This window comes from Zootoca vivipara, chromosome 14 (genome assembly GCF_963506605.1).
Source record: "Zootoca vivipara chromosome 14, rZooViv1.1, whole genome shotgun sequence".
NCBI lineage: Eukaryota > Metazoa > Chordata > Lepidosauria > Squamata > Lacertidae > Zootoca > Zootoca vivipara.
Window position 1 is genome coordinate 4,452,706 of NC_083289.1, and position 20,065 is coordinate 4,472,770.

The 20,065-nt window shown below is 42.8% G+C and overlaps 1 protein-coding gene across 2 annotated transcripts in view; it reads right to left on the reverse strand.

The window, feature by feature from the left end:
• Positions 1–19,425, reverse strand: part of ICE2 (interactor of little elongation complex ELL subunit 2) — a 37,883-nt gene extending 18,458 nt beyond the window's left edge. The window contains exons 1-10 of one of the 2 annotated variants that reach the window (XM_035132133.2): positions 19,309–19,425; positions 16,871–16,975; positions 14,171–14,438; positions 12,302–12,421; positions 10,370–10,504; positions 8,919–9,041; positions 6,773–6,839; positions 4,499–4,668; positions 1,449–2,568; positions 1,024–1,187 (exon numbers count right to left, since the gene is read on the reverse strand). In XM_035132133.2, coding sequence (XP_034988024.2) covers positions 1,024–1,187; positions 1,449–2,568; positions 4,499–4,668; positions 6,773–6,839; positions 8,919–9,041; positions 10,370–10,504; positions 12,302–12,421; positions 14,171–14,438; positions 16,871–16,975; positions 19,309–19,337 — 2,301 coding nt within the window. In that variant the 5' untranslated portion in view covers positions 19,338–19,425. Of the gene's footprint in view, positions 1–1,023; positions 1,188–1,448; positions 2,569–4,498; positions 4,669–6,679; positions 6,840–8,918; positions 9,042–10,369; positions 10,505–12,301; positions 12,422–14,170; positions 14,439–16,870; positions 16,976–19,308 lie in introns of both variants that reach the window. The other variant, XM_035132132.2, reaches the window with a different exon arrangement.
• Between the last annotated feature and the right edge of the window lie 640 nt (positions 19,426–20,065).

Here is a 20,065-nt window from a genome sequence, read left to right on the forward strand (position 1 = left end):
GTGGCCAGGCCCTTTCTGTCGAGGAGCAACCTTAGCTGGTGAATGGTGCTTCGTACTACAGGTGCCACTGAGGCATCTGTAGCAAGGCATGGATCTTACACAGTGCTTCTCAAGCTTGGGTCTCCAGCTGTTGTTGGACTACAACCCCCATCATCCCTAGCTGGCAGGACCAGTGGTCAGGGATGATGGGAGCTGTAGTCCAACAATAGCTGGAGACCCAAGCTTGAGAAACACTTATCTAACAGCACCCTCAAGCAGCAAAGCTGATTGTTAATGGAGAAATGGAGCCCCAACCATGTTGCTGTTCACACATCCCAAGGTGCAATAGAGGGGCATCTGGGAGGCTCCTCATCTTTCTGCTTAGCTGGCACAACAACAGAAGCAGCAACAAATTTGTGTGCTTAGCTTACATGATCAAACAAAGTGTCAGGAAAAGCATCAGAAGTAGTTTTTCCCTAACTTCCTTCCGCCATAGAATTATAGGACTCTTTGTACTACACAGATGCCATGTACTACACAGATGCCACAAACAAGGAGCTGGTGGAAAGGAGCAGTGGGGAAAGCAGCAGCACAGGGAGTCCTCATTTCCTCATTCTCTGCTTTGGTGAAGAAAGTGGGACTTGCAGCTGCTGCCAGCAGCCCAGCATAGCACGAAGGTCAGCAACTGGGTGGCTAACCCAGAGTGTGGAGAGGCTCAGAGGGAGCTGGAGATACGGCAAGAGGGTGCTGTCGGGTGGGAGCTGGAGCTAAGCCACTAACTCAGTTGATAAAGGATAAGACTCGTAATTTCAGGGTCGTGGGTTCGAGCCCCAAGTTGGGCAAAAGAGTCCTGCATTTCAGGGGGCAGGACTGGGTAACCCTCGTGGTCTCTTCAAACTCAACAATTCTATGATTCCACCTTCTCAAAGTGGGCCAAGCTCTGGCTGCTGACCAAGGAGGTGGCAAGTGAATTGGCTCAAAGAGAAAGCCGCCTTCTTTCACATGTCTGGAAAAATACAAGCCCCACTTAACACAAAAGCTTACCCTTTTGACTTTTGCTTTCTTGTTGGATGGCCGCTGTTCTACTTTCTGCACAGGGCAGCGCACCAGTAGCTGCAGGTCGCCAAGGCTGAACAGCTTGTAGATAAGATTGCCCTGTTGAGGAGGTTCATATTCCAAACAATCTTCAGCTGCACCCCAAACCACCTCTTCCCAAAAGAGAGAGCAAAAAGGCAGTTGGTCAATATCTCATCACATTCACCAGACTGCGCCCATTTAAAAGGTGTATTTTCTGCCCTGTAACATGTAAGGATGCTGTCTGACTAATGGGTACACTGGATTCAACCTCAAAGAGGAAAGTGCTGATGGTTGGCCAGGATGTCCCAGAAGTTGTTGCTCACCACTTGGATTCTGGTAGTGTTTTGCCCAATCAGGGACCGCATTCTTAGCACAGCCATCAAAAAACTCACCTTTTTGAGATCCCTGAAAATATGATGTCCAGGTAACCTTGGGTAAGTTACTGGTATCCACAGTGGTACTTTGCTTGGGCTCCATAGTAGAAGGTACTTTTGATGGTGGATACCCCTGGCTTGGTGCAGGGCTTCTTTCAGAATTCACCTGTGGCTGCTCTTGACGGTGTGGAGAAGGTGGCTTGAGAAGTTTAGCTTGCATTTTCAAAATCTGCCCAACAGGATCTAATTCTTTAGACATCTGTTCGCAACCTTTTTGGGACACAGCCATTTCTTGAACTGGAATCCTTGAAGGATCTGTCAGTTTTCCTAACAGGCCTTGTTTCGAGCAAGGAGACTCAGGAGTAACTGCTTCAGGGCCTCGCTTAGAAGCAACCACACCCGATTCACAGTCAGTGTCATTTTTATGTCCTGTGTCAATTATCAGAGATTCCTCATCTGTGTCACTGCAGCAGGAGAGAATGGATGAGTTATCATCTTTGGCTACATGAGCCAAACCTCCTTTCTTAAAGTTATCTTTGTTATCTGAAGTTAATAAGGTATTCTTGTCCAGAGTTTCATCTTTGACATAAACAACTCTTTTGCCATCTGGTTCAATTTCCATCAAATTGAACCCTTTAACTGATGAAATTACTTCGCAGTCTAAACCCAAGACATCACCACTTGATGCTGGAGTCCTATTAAAATGCTGTTCTGTGCTTAATTCTACCCTCTGTTCAGGGCCTTTGCTCCCACTGTTTACCTCCCACACTGACTCTTTCTCCATTTTCAGGTGCTTTGATAATATTTTTGACATATATTCATGTTTCATAGGAGTGCTCTCTGGTGTAGAAGGCTTTGTTGTCAACGTGACATTGGTATGAATGTCTAGGCTGATGGAGTTGGATGTCTGCGAGCTTGTGCCACTGTTCATGTTCAACACGGGTGCTTTTTCCATTTTCACATGCTCTGATGATATACTGGCAGGTTTTGCAGGAATGTTATCCAGTTTAGAAGCATTTGAATGCTTAGATACAGAACCAAACGTCTCTAGTTCTGTCACATCAGTGCCAAAGTCTAGATCCACAGAGTCAGGTACTTGAACCCGTCTACCCTGGTATGTTTCAAGTGGTGCTCCCAGCTAAAGGAGGAAAACAAAAAATATTACATAGTGAGCCACGCTTAACAGCAAACAAAATGATTTGCTTAACAGTTAATATATGAAGTGTCAGGGGGATGCCATACAGAGAGCCGCCCCCTGTCATCCTGACAAGCTCCTCACCCAGCGTCAGCACGAGCATCGAGTCAGGAGAAAGGAATGAGGAAGTGAGCGGGGAGGAGAGAGGGCTCTGTCAGGTATCGGAGCCTCAGCGCTGCTATGAGAGATGGCCGGGGGGGGGAGGAGTCTGGAGAGATGTCAGACACAGGGCTGCCAGAAAGGAGACCGTTCCCTCTGACGACAGAATTGAGGCGCGCGCCCACCCGTAGGGCCAGGGGGCGGCGCTTTGGGGCACCCCGGCTTTTATGCTGGTCAAGAACCCAGAAGAAGCCATTGCGGGGTTCTGACATGGACTAGGCAGTCATGCTTGCTAAGATATTTGCACTGTAAATAATATGCACAATAAAACCTTGAAAGACAAGACAGATTGGAGCGTCTTTATTCAAGAGTAGCCGCAGACACCTCTGACATGAAGCCTTTTCAATATTTCTGCATCAAAATGTTTTGGGAGTCAGGCTCAGACACAACAATTTCAATCTAAAAAAACATGGTTTATCAGACCAAGAATTTGTATTATGCTCATCTCTTTCCTTCTATTACTCTCTCTTGTCATAATGGAAAACATTCAGAGTTTGTTAACAACAGGTCCGAACTGGGAAACTGTGGCTTAATCTCATACTACAAACCAGGATTGGATCCAGGCTTGCACTTAATAGAATAAATCACAATTTCCTTGTTTGGACATAATGGAAACAGTAGTTGCACAGTAAGAAAAGGAAGTGAGCACATCGTATGTTCTAACAAATTGTGGTTTGTTAGATTGTGATTGTTACATCTGATACAAGCAAAACAAGGGAAATGGAAGTGTTTAGAAGATGTACACTGGAAGGGAGAAAACATCTTAAAGATTTTCAAACCCAGTTCATCAGTGATGAAAACATGTTCTTGTAAAAGGATTTGCAAACTAGCTACCTGTTCGAATTTTGCCTCATTTTCTGTGATCAAGGCACATTAATGGAAATACTAACATTTAAGAGCCAGTGCTGTACTGGCTCTCAGCCTAAACTACCTCATAGGGGGTAGTTGTAAAAATAAAATGGGAAAGTTTCATTCATTCATTCATTTATTTATCAAGAAGGGAATTTCTCCAGGTAAGTCTTGGAAAGATTCCTGTCTAAAACCCTGGAGTGCATCTACCAGTCTCTGTTGGGTTAGATCAGGCATCCCCAAACTTCGGCCCTCCAGATGTTTTGGACTACAATTCCCATCATCCCTGACCACTGGTCCTGTTAGCTAGGGATCATGGGAGTTGTAGGCCAAGACATCTGGAGGGCCGCAGTTTGGGGATGCCTGGGTTAGATGGAACAATGGTTTGACTCAGAATAAGGCAGCTTCCTATGTGTTTAGTGCAGCCACGCAGGACAAAGATAGAAAATCCTTGTATTCAGGGGGGCAAACTGAGGCAGGTTGAAAGTTAAAGATCTGCAGAGACCCAGCCCACCCAGGTACTCAGCATGACAAGGGGCACCTTCATTCTGCATGGAGAAATGCTCTGTACCAATGGAAACCAAAGGTAGAGCACTCTGGAAAAGACTCTGGTAAAGCTTACTAGAAGAGCTGGATCAAGATGAGCACTTGCACTTTTTAGAAATGTATCCATGCAACCCTTGATGACGTGAAACTCCCCCCCACCCAAAAATATAAAGGGAGGTTAGCAAGAACAGAAATTCTGTACCAGATTTCTATGCAGAATCAGGGAACACAAGATGTCAAGTACCATTTCGTAAGTTGCAGGAAAGTTAAATTCTCCCTCGTGCTCAATAAAACTAAATAAGAATAAAATGGAACTCACAAGTCCTTCAGGTGGGTTGTCTAGTATTGCAGCATGTGCCAAAATGCTTGATTTTTTAGTCATGTGGAAATCTGCCAGAAATTCATGATACAAATGGTTCTTTTCTCTCACTGCCATCTCTTTCTTTGGGAGAGGGGGATCAATGTAGGCAACTTTGACTGGTCTGAAACCTTTAAAGGAAAAAAAAAAAGTGTACGCTCACTTTCCAGTAGCACAAACGTTATTATTATTTTTTGACACCTACCTACAAATTAACTTCCTGTTTTCCTTTTAATTAAAGAAAGATGTGAGAAGATGCATTAATCAGCAGAGAAATAAAAGTGACTTCCTCCCAGTAACTTTAATGGGGCAACCCAGCAAGACGGACAGGGAATAATAATGATAATAATGATGATAATAATGATGATAATAATAATTCTGGTTTTTTTATTCTGCTTTAACAAATCTTTTCCTTTCACAAACCACTGCATTTCAACTGTCCTTACAGTAAAAAACCACAAAAACTAGCTGAGCGGTTGGTGGAGAACCAGTATACAAAATCAGTTCCTTGACTTCTCTCCTGTATAACTGCAAATGATTATGTAGCATTAGAATCAATGGTCATAATCAACTTGGGAGAACAATTGAGTGGGGGTGGGGGTAGAGATGTGAAGGTCCGGAAAAAACCCGGAAAAATTCGGGGGGAAACCGGTTCTTCCCCCACCCCCGTTTTTTTCCTGAAGCCTTTTTTGTTTTTTTCCGAAAAATTGAAAAATAAAAAATAGATTATGGAATGTTTTATTTTAACATGATGAATAAAATACTTTGGAGATAAGGGGTTCAAATATTTTATAAATCATTTTTTAAAAATATGTATGGTATCAGATTATTCTAATTTCTGTGAGGACAAGCAAGTCCTAGGTTACAAACTTAACTCTCCAATGCAAGAACAAGATACATTTCTTCCTTTAGGAGGTGCTGTTGTCACCAGAAAAGAAAAAGGTTTCAGTTGTGTTTTTGCACACGTGTGGTATGCATTGGTTCTGTTCCTCTTCACTAGGCCTCAAAGCACTGGAAGAAAATATAGAGCAACAAAAAGGGCCTTCAAGTATATGTGTTGTTGTGGCAATCAGAGAAGCGTTATGAAAGAAAAAAAGAAATGAAAATATTTTAAACATTAAATGCTGTAAAACGGTCTTTAAAAAGTGAAATAAACTAATTTAAGCATATACCGGTAGTAGTAGCTAAAGTGGTTAACAGACCACACACATCAGTGTGAGGAAATACATAAGGTCTCATGGGCAAAACATGGGAGGTGGAGTAAGCATGTTGCATAGCAAACAGTGATGAAGGACAAGTTAAATTTCAGTTCCTGTTTGGATACACTGTATTTCTAATATGTTAGTTGTGATCATTTTATGCCCATTAAAATTACCCAGTTATGTTTTATGTTTCTAAAGTAACAGAATGACTTTCAATCTGGAAAAGAAAAAAGAAGTGCTAATGTAGCATTTTTTTCAATTTTTCCGAATTTTTTTTTCCAAGCTTCAAAATTTCCGGAAATTTTACATCTCTAGGGGATGGGGTTGGGAAGAAGTAGCAGCAGGAATATATCACCAGAACTCATTATTAGTTGTGCTCCATGTCTCTGGATACTGTTACTGTTCTAAGTACTGTAGTAAGAAGGATGCAATATATATGCGCATCTCTCTCTAAAAACTTTGCTACTTTGCTTTACCTATTTTTCCTGTTCTTTTGTTATTTCCTGATGTTTGTTAACAAATTTGCTAAGTCTTGTTTCTGCTGCAACATAGTAAAACACCTCTGGATATTACTGACCTTTTTCCCGCTACAAAGAAATCTCCCCCCTCCCCCTTCATTTCCAGAATAATTCCAAGAGATTAACAGCAAAACCCTTAAGCATGTCCAATGCAATCCTAGACATGTCTACTTAGAAGGAAGTCTCAATTAGTTCAACTAGGCATTCCCCTAGGTATGTGGGTACAGTTCAAAATTCACCAGCATCTTCAAAGGGCTAGCAGCAAATGTTGTCAGGGCAATAATATTCTAATTTGATATCTGCTATATGTATGAAAACACACAATTTATATTATATGTACCAGAAAATAAGCACCAGCCCTTTGGCTCAAAATATATTTCTGTGTATGTGTTTCTGTGTATATATAAATAACACATATATACCTTCATTAGAGATGATTTTCACAGAAACCGGAAGCTCCCACTGTTCACTGTAACTCATACCATTGTTGTTCAACAATGTAAATAACGACTCACTTGTCAGCACTACCTGAGCACCATATTTCAATACAAGTTTTTCAGCATTTGGATCTGTACTAACATCCTTTTTGAAAACAAAATGAGAAAACAAAGTGTAAATCAGAGTGAGAGCAATATGACATTCCCCTATTAGGCATGTACTGAAAGTGCTTGATCCAGCAGGGGAAAATATTATGAAAATATCATTTAGATAAGATGGGTCCAAGACTTGGGCCATAATATTGCAATAGAACAATGGGAAAAACTCTGGCAAAAAGATATAAAATTTACTTTATGTTATACACTAAGAGAGAACATTCTTAAGATGATGTACAGATGGCAGCAAACACCGGACGAATTGGCTAAAATTTACAAAAATAGTTCCCACACATGCTGGAGATGTGAAAAAGAAAGGGGTACATTCATGCACATGTGGTAGAGTTGCACAGAGGTGGGGGTGTTTTGGAATAATATATATGAAGAATTAAAAAAATTATTAAAGTGTACATTTACTAAAAGACCAGAGACATTCCTATTGAGTATAATGCCAAAAGAAATGGAGAAAACAAAGGTAACATTACTTATGTATGGAACAACAGCGGGTAGATTATTAATAGCGAGAAACTGGAAGAATAAGGTAGTACCCAATATAACAGACTGGCAAGCCCTAATGATATAATATAACGCAACTGGCAAAAACAACTGGTAGAATAAAAGGTCAAACTAAACAAAAAGTCAATAAGGAATGGGAAACTTTTAAAGAGTATTTGAAAAAGAATAAACTAAAAGAAACCCCGTTAGCTGAAATAGACTGTACCTTGTAAAATAAATTATTAGATATCAGTTGGAATGAAAATATATATATATATCATTGTGCAAAATATGAAGGAAATAACTTAAAAAACCAGCAAGTCTAATTGGAAGTCTGTTTAGAATCTGGTGAAGAAAACATGAAGATGAAAGTAATAGAATAACGTGATTTTTATGATCAGTGTGGGTTATGTATATGTTTTTGTGATGAGTCGTATGTTGGGGTGCGGGAACTATGTAGGTATGTATGTATGAGGTAGTCGTGTAGGTATGTATAAACTAGTTAAGTGTTAGTATGGTGAGTTTGTATGTCTGTAAATGTGAAGTTGTGAAATTGTTCGTTTCAATCTATTTGTTTAGTTTTGTTCCTTTTTTAAAAAAAACAATAAATACTTATTTAAAAACGAAAAGAAAAAAAGAAAAAGAAAAATATCATTTGATTTGGGGGCAGGGGACAAAGAGGAGCCAAATTTCTAAAAGCAGGTATTTATTAATACTGCAGATATATTTTCATGGATTCACTAATGATTTTAAAGATAGAAGCAACTTCCTTGCATGCATGATTAGATGCCCTAATAACTCTTGGAAGAATTCTTCAGCTGTAGTGCACTTTTAGGTGGACTTTTCAGAATGAAAGCTCACTCACTCAGTGTTCAACTTCTGGTCCCCATATGTTGCTGGACTATTAGATAAGGTGGCTAGGGATGCTGAGAGTTGTAGTCCAACAACATCTGGGGAACCAAGGTTGAAGAACACTGATTAATGTGGAGATCTGGTTCTAAATGTACTGTTCCTCTAGCAAAAAGCCTTGTGTGCCCACCAAAGGATCACTTCCAGCTTAGTGGAAGATCACTACACAAGAAAATTGATTCTCAAATCCAAGAGTGTAAGCACTTAGGTAAGCGTCTGCAGAGGTTCTTGTAAAAAAACCTGCTTGCAGTGCACTGGATTTTACATGTTACACACCGCATCTTGTTTATTAACGTAACTGAGTTTCTCATAGTGTAATGCGACCCTCAACAGGTTGTGGGTGCTACACTGCAAGAAGCCTTCAACTAGCACTTGCACAACCATTCACACAACTGCACAAACACATTTTCTTTCTCTGCTCCTTCACTTCTTTGGATCCAAGACCAAATTAAAACTTGTATATGTCTCCCTTCTACCTTCCATTAAACTGTATCAGCCACTACAAAAGTCATTTCTGATTAGGTGATGTGATGTACATTTTGGCAGAAAATAATCACGAGGAATAGTTTGTTAAGAACAGCTGGTTCACAACTGACACCCAAACTGAGGGGTTTGAGTGGTCATAGTTCTTGTTGATAGCATCCTCTACAACCCATTTACTTACATTGTGAAGCGCCGAAGCCCTCTGCTCTGGAGTTGCAATGTCCACCTTATTTTTATGGTTATCAGGTAACTGTATTGGTGCAGGCAGTTTTGCAAAGTATCGCTTAACAAGGCTCACCTTTCCCTAGAATGAAAAAAGAATGAAAAAAGAGAACGAACACTTTTGGCTTGGCTTCCAAATGAACAGAAAACTTCAGTATAGTTGTATCCTTGGTTTTTGAACAGCTTAGTTTTGGCTCAAACGTTCTGGCTCCTGAAGTGGCTGTTCTGGTTTGCGAACAATTTTTGAAAGCCGAACATCCGACGGGGCTTCCAATTGGCTGCAGGAACTTCATGCAGCTGTGGCCTATTTTCCCTGCTGGGCAATGCTGCGGCCTACTCGTTTTTCCCTGTCCCAACCCCCCCCCACTGCTTTGACTGACTCAGGGTCTCCCTCCCCCCCTATGGCTATGTGTTCCCCCCTCCCTTTGTTGTGCCTCATCCCTGTGCCCCCCCCCCGTTGTGGAAGGCCCTATTCTGTTTGTTTTTCCCTGCTTGGCAATGCTGCGGCCTATTGAAAAAGCTGGGCCTTGTTGCTGCAAAAGGACTGTTTTCAGTTGGTTGCTGTGAAATTTTGTGATGTCATCTGGCGGTGCAGCTTTGGAGCTGCTGGAGTCTTCAGAGCTTCTGGTGGTGACATCTAATTTGGGCGACACTTTTTGTGTTTAATCACTATTTAAGGTACTATTTAAGGTTTGGAATTTTTTAAATGCCAGATCCCTCCCTGATGGGCAAGGTACACTTTGTCCTAATTTGATGCAATTTGGTTCAGTGGTTACGGAGAAAGACTGTGACCTCTGCGCGCGCAATGCATACACACACACATGCATATATATCTCCACTCAGTGACTGTGCCTGCATGCCCGTCTTTCCTCCTCCCACTTCATGACTCTCCTGGTTCTGGGAGGCCAGAGGCAGGAGAGCTTGTCACAGCAAGAGGGGAAGACACCCGTGCCTCTTCACAAGTCTTACTCATCTCTGCTGCTTGCTCTCCCTCCTCTCATGTCTCCGATTCTGGACTTCTCCCACAGACTCTCCCCGCTCACCAAGCCCTGTTACCTTTTCAGCTTCTGACATCTCCTCCTCCCAGTCTTCTCCCCCTGACCATTCATTGTCGCGCCATTGATGTCTTCCCTTAGGGGTTCCCCAACTTGTTCCCCCCATTGTTCCTCTGCGCTCAACCAGTCCCTGACACTTGAGTTCTGTGCCAGAACTGTCATGAGAAGTGCCCTGCCTCCCTTCACTCTGTTTCAAAGAACCTGTGAATGTCTCAGATTTAGTCCCTGGCATCGCCAGGAAGGGCCAAAAAAGATCCCTGCCTGAAACTTAAGAGCACCAGCAACAGCCAGTATAGATGATGCTGAGTTAGAGTTAGTCTTGGAAAAACAATTTCCTCCAGAAAGTACAACTTACCAAAGCAAGAAGGCATTTTTCCAATTTAAATGTCAGTTCTGTACAGAACTTTCCTCCCATGATGCTGGTAACTTCTTGTAGGTTATAGCATTCAGGATACTTTGTCACATAACCAATACGAGATGCTAAAAATTTCTTGGAAGGTAAAAAAGAAAATACGGTTGTAAAAGTGTGCTTTCTGCAACAGTGCCTCAGAAATAACGAACAGATAAATTACAATGGAGTTTCAGTTCTGCAATACAAGCAACTTGCAACTTACACAAGAACCTCCCAGAGACCAGGAGGAAAGCCTGAGAGCTTAAAAGCTCTCTTCTGGGGGTGCGGGGAAGACCCATCCGGTGTGCTGCCTCCGGAAGGTAAGAGTGTGTTTGTGTGGCATTTGAGTACTTTTCCGTGTATAAAACTCCCCCATGTATAAGACGCCCCCTGTTTTGGGAGACTCAATTTTAAGAAAATGGGGGGAGATGGCTCAGAGTTGTTGAGATTTGGGGGGGGGGATTGCCCAGAGTTGTACAGCTTTGGGGGGGGGATTGTTGAAAACCGCTCACCCTCAGCACTGACGCTGACAAATGCCAGCAGTTGCCAATCCACTGCCCACTTGCCACAGTGACAGCCGATCACAAACAGACCCTTCCCCAGCAGAAAATCACTAACCCAACTGAGAAAAGTGTCCGCTGGCAATCGCGCGCGTCCCAGAACAGCAGCCGCCAATCGCGGCAGCAACAGCCAATCCACAGCAGCCCTTGCTGTAGAAACCAATCACCAACCCAATTGGAGGAGCAACAGCCAATCCAAAGCAGCCCTTCTAGCAGCCAACAATCAGCCACCAAATCTCTTGCTAACAGCAGCAGCCAATCACCCGCCCCCCCCCATTCACTATCCATGTATAAGATGAGGCACGTTTCTGAACATTATTTTAGAGTAAAAAAAACCTTGTATTATACACGGAAAAGTATGGTAAATACATTTTTGCATATACAGTGTTTCTCCTAAAATAAGACGGTCCTCAAAAATAAGCCATGTCAGGCTTTTCATTAGTAGAATAAATATAAGACATCCCCCGAAAATAAGCCGGGGGTGGGAGCCGCTTCGGGGAGCGCAGCGCAGCGCGAAGAGCCTGGTGAGAGGCAGCTGCGGCTGCAGGTGAAGCCCGGGATCTGCGTGGGCGACTGGGGGTGAACACCCTGAACGCTGCGGCGGTGGCGAAGAGGCACCCGATCAGCTGAGAAGCGGGCTCTTCGCGCTGTGCTGCGCTCCCCGAAGCGGCTCCCGTACAGCCGCCTCTTGCCGGTTCCTCCGCCGCCGATTCTCTCACAGCCGCCTCTGTGGCTGCTTCCTGCTCCGCCGATGCGTTTGGATCCTTGGATCACGGCGTTTCTTCTGCTCCCCAGCAGCACGCAAATGGGAGGGCCGGAACCCCGCTGAGCTCCGCAGCTCCGCAGTATTACGGTATTATTGTGCTTTGTTACAAGGGCAGCCTTGCCATTTTTATTTTCTGCTCCCCAGCTCTCAACGGGTCCTGCGCGGTGCGCTGCTGCCGGCTCTCAACGGGTTGGGGCTCGGTGCAGCATGCTGTTGCCAGCTCCCGCTCGAAAAAATAAGACATCCCCCGAAAATAAGCCGTGGTGTGTTTTTTTGGAGGAAAAATAAATATAAGACGTATCTTATTTTAGGAGAAACACGGTACACGCCATCCCTGAAACATAACCTCTGCATAAGATGCAAGTTGCCTGTATTGCATTTATTACAGATGTATACAACTTAAATATTTGTTGCTGTTTTGAAATTAGGGTATGTGTTTCCTCAGAATATATATATTTAACCGTCTTACACATAGCACCTCTCAGCTAATAAAACCTCATTTCCTATGTAGTTTTCAAACTATGTTTTTAAAGGTGATAAAGCAGCAAAGCAACCTTTTACAGCCATTACCTTGGTGTAAAGCAAGGCCTCCTCTGAGATGTTATTATAATCTTTAGAGCAACTTCTGGCGGCATTTTGAGCAAACTTCAAGAACTCGCCAACTTCTTTGCTTACAAATTCTTTCATTTGCTAAAAAACAAACAGAACCTACATAATATTGCATCTTCATTTTTTACATTTCTAGATAGATGTAGATATATAGAGATAGTAGCTATTATTCACGCTCCTAATGTGCTGAAAGAGACACATTAAGTGGGCTTTAATGGGAAGACAAGACCAAGAGACAAAGCTGTGTTGTAGTCTAGACTGAGGTTACAAAAAGAATACACACAACAGAGATACAACCAGTGCTTTTTTCTGGGGGTACTCAAGTGTATGAAGTACCGGCACCATTTTTTCTAGAAGAAAAGCACTGGATACAACCAAAATGTTGCACTAAATCCTTTGTCTGCCCTTGCATCCCCTTATCTGTTATCTTTCCTCACCTTTCATTCTCTTTCTGGCTCTCTCTTCCTCATTCCTGGAAGTTTTTTTCTACCCCTTTCCCTCCTCTTTCCTTTACTGCTCTGCTGTCACTCAGCACAGCATTCCACACCAACCTCCAATCAAACTTGGCTGCTGCGTCCTTCATTTCTCTTCCTCCCACCCAGCTTTCTTTTCAGCTCCCATCCTCTGCCTCCGCCTGCCTTGTTTTGAAAGTGTCTTGAACAAATTCAGATGGCAAAAAGGGAGAACAGAGGACGACATGTGCACTTCTCCTGCCAGCTCCATGGCAGCCACATACACAGGCATAGTTCAGTTTTGCATATTTAATAAAATGTGTATGCCACCTGATTCTAAGGGGGGGGGGAATCTCAAGAGTGGAACAGAGGAAGCTCAGAAGCAGGACCCTAGGGCAACAACACTCTCCCCAGAGAACTGATACTCAGAAGCATACTGACTGGTACTCAGAAGCATACTGACAGAGGAGAAGTTGAGATGCCAGGGACTGAACATGGGACCTTTTGCATGCAATACACACACTCTACCACTGAGCTATAGCCCTTCCCCAAGGCCACCTGAAATGCACCTGCTGCTCCACAAATGTGGATTTGGGGCATAGCTACCAAGTCTCCCGTTTTCCCTGGGAAATCCCCATTTTCCCAGCTGTTCCTAGCTGAAAAAATGGATTTTTTTGTTTTTTCCCGGTTTAGTCTGGCGCAGCGGCCATTTTGGAACTGGGCGGAGCATGCTCAGAAGCGACTTTTGATGCTGCTCTGCCCAGTTCCAAAATGGCTGCAGTGCGACTTCTGGCGCGGTGGCCATTTTGGAACTGGGCAAAACAGCATCAAAAGTCACTTCTGAGCATGCTGCACCCAGTTCCAAAATGGCGGCAGCACTACTTCCGGTCTGCTATTTCTGGCCCGGTCCCTTATTTCTCCGATAGCAACTTGGCAGGTATGATTTGGGAGTTTTCATCATTTATCAGGATTTACGAGTTGCCAAGCTACTGCAACCTCTTCTTCCTTTGCATTTCTCAGTGGTGTTGGGAAAAGGGACAGATCTACAAGGCAAACTACTTTACACAAAACTTTTCACAAAGCAGCCATAGCTTGGCTGGAGAACAAACATTTTGCACCTAGAAGTATATCCCTAGCAGCTCCAGCAAAAAGGGATCTGTGGAGAAGAACTTGGAGAGAGCTACTGCCAGGGAGAGTATTGCACTATATGAACAAGGCAGCTTCCTAAGTTTATAGAACTACACACAGTAGGCTTCATGTGCCTGTACTTCAATCAGGCACAACACAACTGTTTCCATGCAAGGCTAGCTGGTAACACTTGTTCATCTGATTAGCAAATCTTGTCACTACTATGGGAAATAGAGACGGATACCCTTACCAGATATTGTAAATGATCTTTCTGCTCAGATGGGTCTATCAGGCTGGGATCAGCATTTAAGTATGCAGACAACAAAGATAAGTATTTCCTCTGTTGTTTCTCTGTCAAACTAGAAAAGTAAGGATAGGGGACTCTAGGCTCTTGAAAAGATGCAATTTCTGCTGCAGATTGGAATGCCACTTCAGTAGGTTTTACTGCAGACTGTCCGCTAGAAGACTTGTTTTCTTTTGATGCATCTTTTGATATGCCTGCATTGCCTTCTGCATGCCTGAAACAAATACAGACAATTTTTAAAAAAATGTAGGCAAAAGCCTACAAGACCAACAGCCTTAATTCTCATTCAACAGGGAGCATAATTCATATTGTTACTGCAACATTTTAAATATCTAAACCATGGTGTTTATCTCTTTCCCCCCAAAGAATATTAAAAACAAATGAAACCTGAATGACTACTTTGAAGAAACACCGCCAACTGAACAAGAGGTGAATGGCCAAGATCCAAGAAACCACTTAAGTGAATCTTGCATATGTTTACACAAAAACAAGTCCCACTGTGTTCTTTCATTGTAAGTAAGAGGCTCATGTGAGCTCATTTTTTGACTATTTTTCAAGTATCCTCCCTCCCCCCTTCTCAGCTGTATAAGCAATATGTCAGATGGCATACGGAGTGGTAATAATAATAATAATATTTTATTTATACCCCGCCCTCCCCAGTCAAGACCGGGCTCAGGGCGACTAACACCAATAAAATTACAATAAAACATAAAAAGCAATTAATTAAAATACAGATTAAAATACAATATTAAAATTTAAAATGCAGCCTCATTTTAAGTAGTCCATAAATCCAAGCCATGAGGGAGGAAAACACAGGGGTCAGACTAAGTCCAACCCAAAGGCCAGGCGGAACAGCTCTGTCTTGCAGGCCCTGCGGAAAGATGACAAATCCTGCAGGGCCCTGGTCTTCTGTGAAAGAGCGTTCCACCAAGTTGGGGCCAATACTGAAAAGGCCCTGGCCCTAGTAGAGGCCAATCTAGCCACCAGATCCAGAACCTGTGAGGAGGGGTGGCATCCACATGGACGTTAAAGTCCCCCAAAACCAGTAGGTTAGGGAACTCCCAGGCCCAGCCTGCCACCACCTCCAGCAGGTCCAACAGGGTGGCTGCTGGTGCGCTAGGTGGTCGGTACACCAGCCAGACAGCCAAGCCCCCCTTTTATGAGAAAAACAAACATAAAAGTCCCTTGGGCTCATGAAACTTGATATGTGGCACTTTGGATCCAGGCCAGTTTATGTTATATAAATGCCACCCCACAGCACATAGGTCCTCAAACGGTGCTATCAATTATACGGACGATACTCAAAACACTCTAATGGGTGATGGCTGGCTTAGCTCTTAATTATTTAACATATAAGCACGCTCAGTAATAAGCACATTTTGGATTAACTAAACTGAGTGTTAACTGCTGATCTAGTGAAAAAGAAAGACTTGATTTACACACCAGGAAAATGTCTCAACAGTATCATGTCTACAGCTCTTAATAATACTACACAGCTGTCTCTCAGAATGAGAGAACATGTCCATCCTTGTGGCACGAACTGGCAAATTTAATTAAGCTGCTACACCAACAAGATGCTGACTCAGATGTGCCCGATGTAGGAATGTCAAGAGATTCTAGCAGCTTAAATTAGCTACGTTTGACGAGGAGTGGGACGGGAGCCCATCAGGATTATTTCACGCTGCTGCTGTCAAAGCCTTCAGCAGAATGCAAGCCTAAATCACTTTGACAGCCCCCTTTCACCTACATCGCCAGCCTGTTCTTTATTTAGACTGACCCTTTTGTCAGCAGACTCCCCTCTTCCTCAGATCACAGCTTCTATGAGGAGAGAAGGGATGTGTCTCAGGTGCGAATCCACACATTCTTGGGAGCACTGTTCTTCCATCAGCAGCCTTTGTCTCTCCATGTCCTTAATGTTGGCATCATGGATAGAGCCACATTCCTGTTTTCATGGGGGTGACTATCTGTTTATGTTCTAGTAAGCATATACTCCTCACTTACTACTCCTCCTCCTCACCAAGTTCTGTCCTAAACTGTTGAAGCCACAACCACAGCCTTCCTTAGATGCAGTTAAGCAAAGCTCTCTCTCTCTATCTTCCCCCTCCCCAAGTTAACTCCCGAGATGAAGGGGGAGATACTGGCCCCATTTTCTCTTGACAAGTTAGGTCCCAGGTTCAGGATTCTTGCTCCTCCCAAAGGAAACCCTTGTACAGGCTTTCCCCCCGAAAAGAAACTAATTAATAACATGGGAACATAGTGGAATGAACTTCCAAGTTAACATGCACTGAATGTAATGCAAAGGTGCAATCACATGTGCTTATTTGAAAATAAGTCCTAATGCATGTTTTCCCAAACTCACCGCCCCTCTGCACCCCTGGACACGTGAAAATTGCTGAGAGTCTTGGCAAATCACTTAAATATTTTTTTGCCTGTTGCAGCAAGTGCAATGTGATGTGCTAGATGATGTCTAATTTAACTGTTTTTTCAAACATACACACATACAATTTTTATTATTCAAATTGTTGCACGATATAAACAATAATATAAAATAAACCTATGTGTTCTTCCCCAGAATGCATATGAATTGCAGGCTCATCTGCTTGTTGCCTTCCAAACCAAAGTTAGAAAGAAAAGATATACTGGTACCTTTTTGGTAGTAACAGTAGCTCAGAGAGAGTTGGAGTCAATGAGTATTTTTCATAAATATCTCGCGAGAAATACACATCGTGACCATTTGTAGGTGGAATATCCCTGGTTTTGAGTAAGAAAAGGCAGATCAATGAATTAATAACAATAAAACGAATTTAACATTGACTAGATGGAGATCAGTTAACTTGTATCTTGCACACTGCTTGGGTACTAGAAACATGGCTTATAAATGCTGGGAAATCATAGTTTAAGCATAAATCACTATTCATCAGCTATTAAGTCATAACCAGGTCCCAAAATGTTATTGTGTCTATTCCTAACTTCTTTGGATTAAGTATTCTAATTGATGACAATGGTGATGGAAAGTGGGCTAAATACTGTATTCTGCAAATTTTAACAGTATTGTGGCAAATTTACTGCAACAGACTAACCATGGAAATTGCTTAGAAACTGAAATCCAGTGGTATAAAAGGCAATGGCATAATTCTAAGTGTATCTCATGAAACAGAGGGAAAACTTGCACAATAACTGTACTTGCTTATATGAATAGATGAACGCTTTCCCAAACATTCAATTTTCCATCTTAGTTCCTCTCTTGACTCTACTGATGTGCCAACCAATAACAAAACCATTTGTGTTCATTATTTATTTAAAACTGGAGATGGTTTGTTTTATAGCTTGCACAATATAAATGGTTTAAAATGCATTCAAAAAATTATGCCAAGAATATCTGCAGAAGAAAAATAGGAGAGTGCAAAATAATCTTTCCTCTGAATTTTAAGGATCTGATAAATTATCCTCTAACATATGCACTAAGATGGTAAATGTTTTTTAAAAAAAGACTCCTGATGGGTTAAATACTGCACCAGTACAAACAGAAAGATAAACCATGGTTTATCATACAGCAAGGAGCCACAATTTATCATTGAAGAAAACCCACAATTTCCCCTCTGGTGCACCAAAAAAAATTGTCTTGACATTCCATTGTTTTGGATTGCAGCCTATCACAATAATCCTGCACATACTTATCTAGATGTAGCCTCCATTGACAATGCAATTTACTTCAGAGTAACTTGAGCTTACACAGAACTGCACTGGAAGACAGCAATTCTATACGCTGAGTATATTTTATGATATTATTGAGAGGTATTTTTTAACGTATCACCCTGTGATCTTGATCATTATTATGGGAGAACAGCTCGCATAATTTCCTAATTGAGATACAGTGGACCCTCGGGTTACGTTACCTTCAGGTAACGTAACTTTTAGGTTGCGAACATGGCCAACCTGGAAGTGTATACTTCTGAGTTTCGCTGCGCACGCATGTGCAGAAGCGCTCTGTGCGCCATACGTAGAAGCGCTCTATCATGTTGCACGTGTGTGCAGAAGTGGACTTTTCAGGGTACGTATGGACCCCCAGAATGAATTAAGTTCGTATCCGGAGGATCCACTGTAATTATAACTACGTGGAAATGGGGAGGCTATAAATGCACAGAAATAGACAGAACACCACAGTGGCTATGATGGCTCTGTTCTACATCCACTATTGGAGGAGGTATAAAAGTTCATGGGGAGCACAAGCAGGGAAGGCGGGGGCCGTCATTCTCACCTCTCCTTCTTGAGAGTTTCCCATAATAGGCAACTGGACAGCCATTGTGACCCTAGATTGCAAGACCAGGGTGACATTCACCATATGTTTAAAGCACAAAGGTAAGTTTTCCCGAAAGAATTCTTGGAGCTGTAATTTTTTAAGGGGAATGAGAGCTTTTAAGAGACCCCTTATTACTGTCCCATTGCAACTTAGATAAATTTAACTCTATATAGGAAATAGGGGCTTCCTAACTCTTAGAACCCTTAACAAACTACAGTTCCCAGAATTCTTTGGGGGAAGCCATGACTGCCTAAAGAGGTCCCATGGTGCTTTAAAGGGACAGCTTGAATGTAGCCTAGATGGGCCTTTAGCCACCCAGCAGCCGGGAAGGTGCTTCTTACGCTCTTATACTGTGACTCTGTAATAAACATGCTATATTTAAATGTAGTTTTATCCACCTCCTAGTTCTTTTTGTTATTATTACTATTTCTCACATTTATATCCCACTTTTCCAACAAGCACCTCTTAGCCTAACCTACCTCCATCTACACATGGACTTCTTGCTAACATGTTTTAAAGGGAACACACACAGAGAGACTTTCAGGCTACATATCCCACCCTCTTGGAGGAACGGGTTCTGCTTCCTCAACGCTGAGAGGAGAAAAGCACTCTGCACACGCTCAGAGATGCTCTCCCCCGGACTGCGTAGCAAACGACTGCAGGAAATGAAGGTCCCCCGCCCTCTTCCCTTCGGCTCCAGAAGGACCATCGTGCCCCGAATGTGGACGGCGGCGGCTGACCGGGGAGGGAAAAGGAGGGAGTGAGACCCAAGCCGCGCACTCACCAGGCGAGAAGGTTCCCGCTCGCTGCCATCTCGCGCCTTCGGCGGCCGCTTCGCCCGGCCTGGACTTGGAGGGGGCGGCAAGGCCTGAAAGAGGCGACTGCATCCCCACAGCAGAGCTTCGGTGAGGATCACTAAGAACCGCCCCTGCTTCGCAATATTACCCAACCAGCGCGGCCGATCTCCCCGTGAGGGATTCACGTGGTAGCGAACCAGCCAACCGGAGTGCCAGAAGTGGAAGGAGCTTAGGATCCATTTTGGGTGTGGGCAAGCGAGTTTCTCTCAGCAGGGCCCGCCTTTTCGTCATTTTTATACTTGATGTAAAGGGGGAGGGGAAATAAACGCCTCCGGAGGAGCTCGGCTGAGGGAAAAGGCTTCCTCAGTACTGTACTGTATTTCTTTATCTTCAACCTTTTCTCGTCAGGCTTTACTGCCCTCCCCAGCTTTTGTGCTGGAAACTACAATATTAAAAATAAAAACCTAAGCCGTGGAATAACGCCAGCGCTAGCGAAACAGGTGAAAAACTAAAATAAATATTGTACGTTAATGTAAGTTATATTTTAATGTTTTAGAACGTTTACTAAATATTTGTGGAAACTGTATTAATTTAAAAACACTTTCGTTTATCTTTATGCAATAATGATAATAGATTGCTCTTTATCCTGGGCCCACACTGTACAATAATAATCCTTTGAAAATGCACACTAATTTAAATTATGTGGTAAAAAGTTGGCAAAGGACATCCAAAGACGTAGAAAAT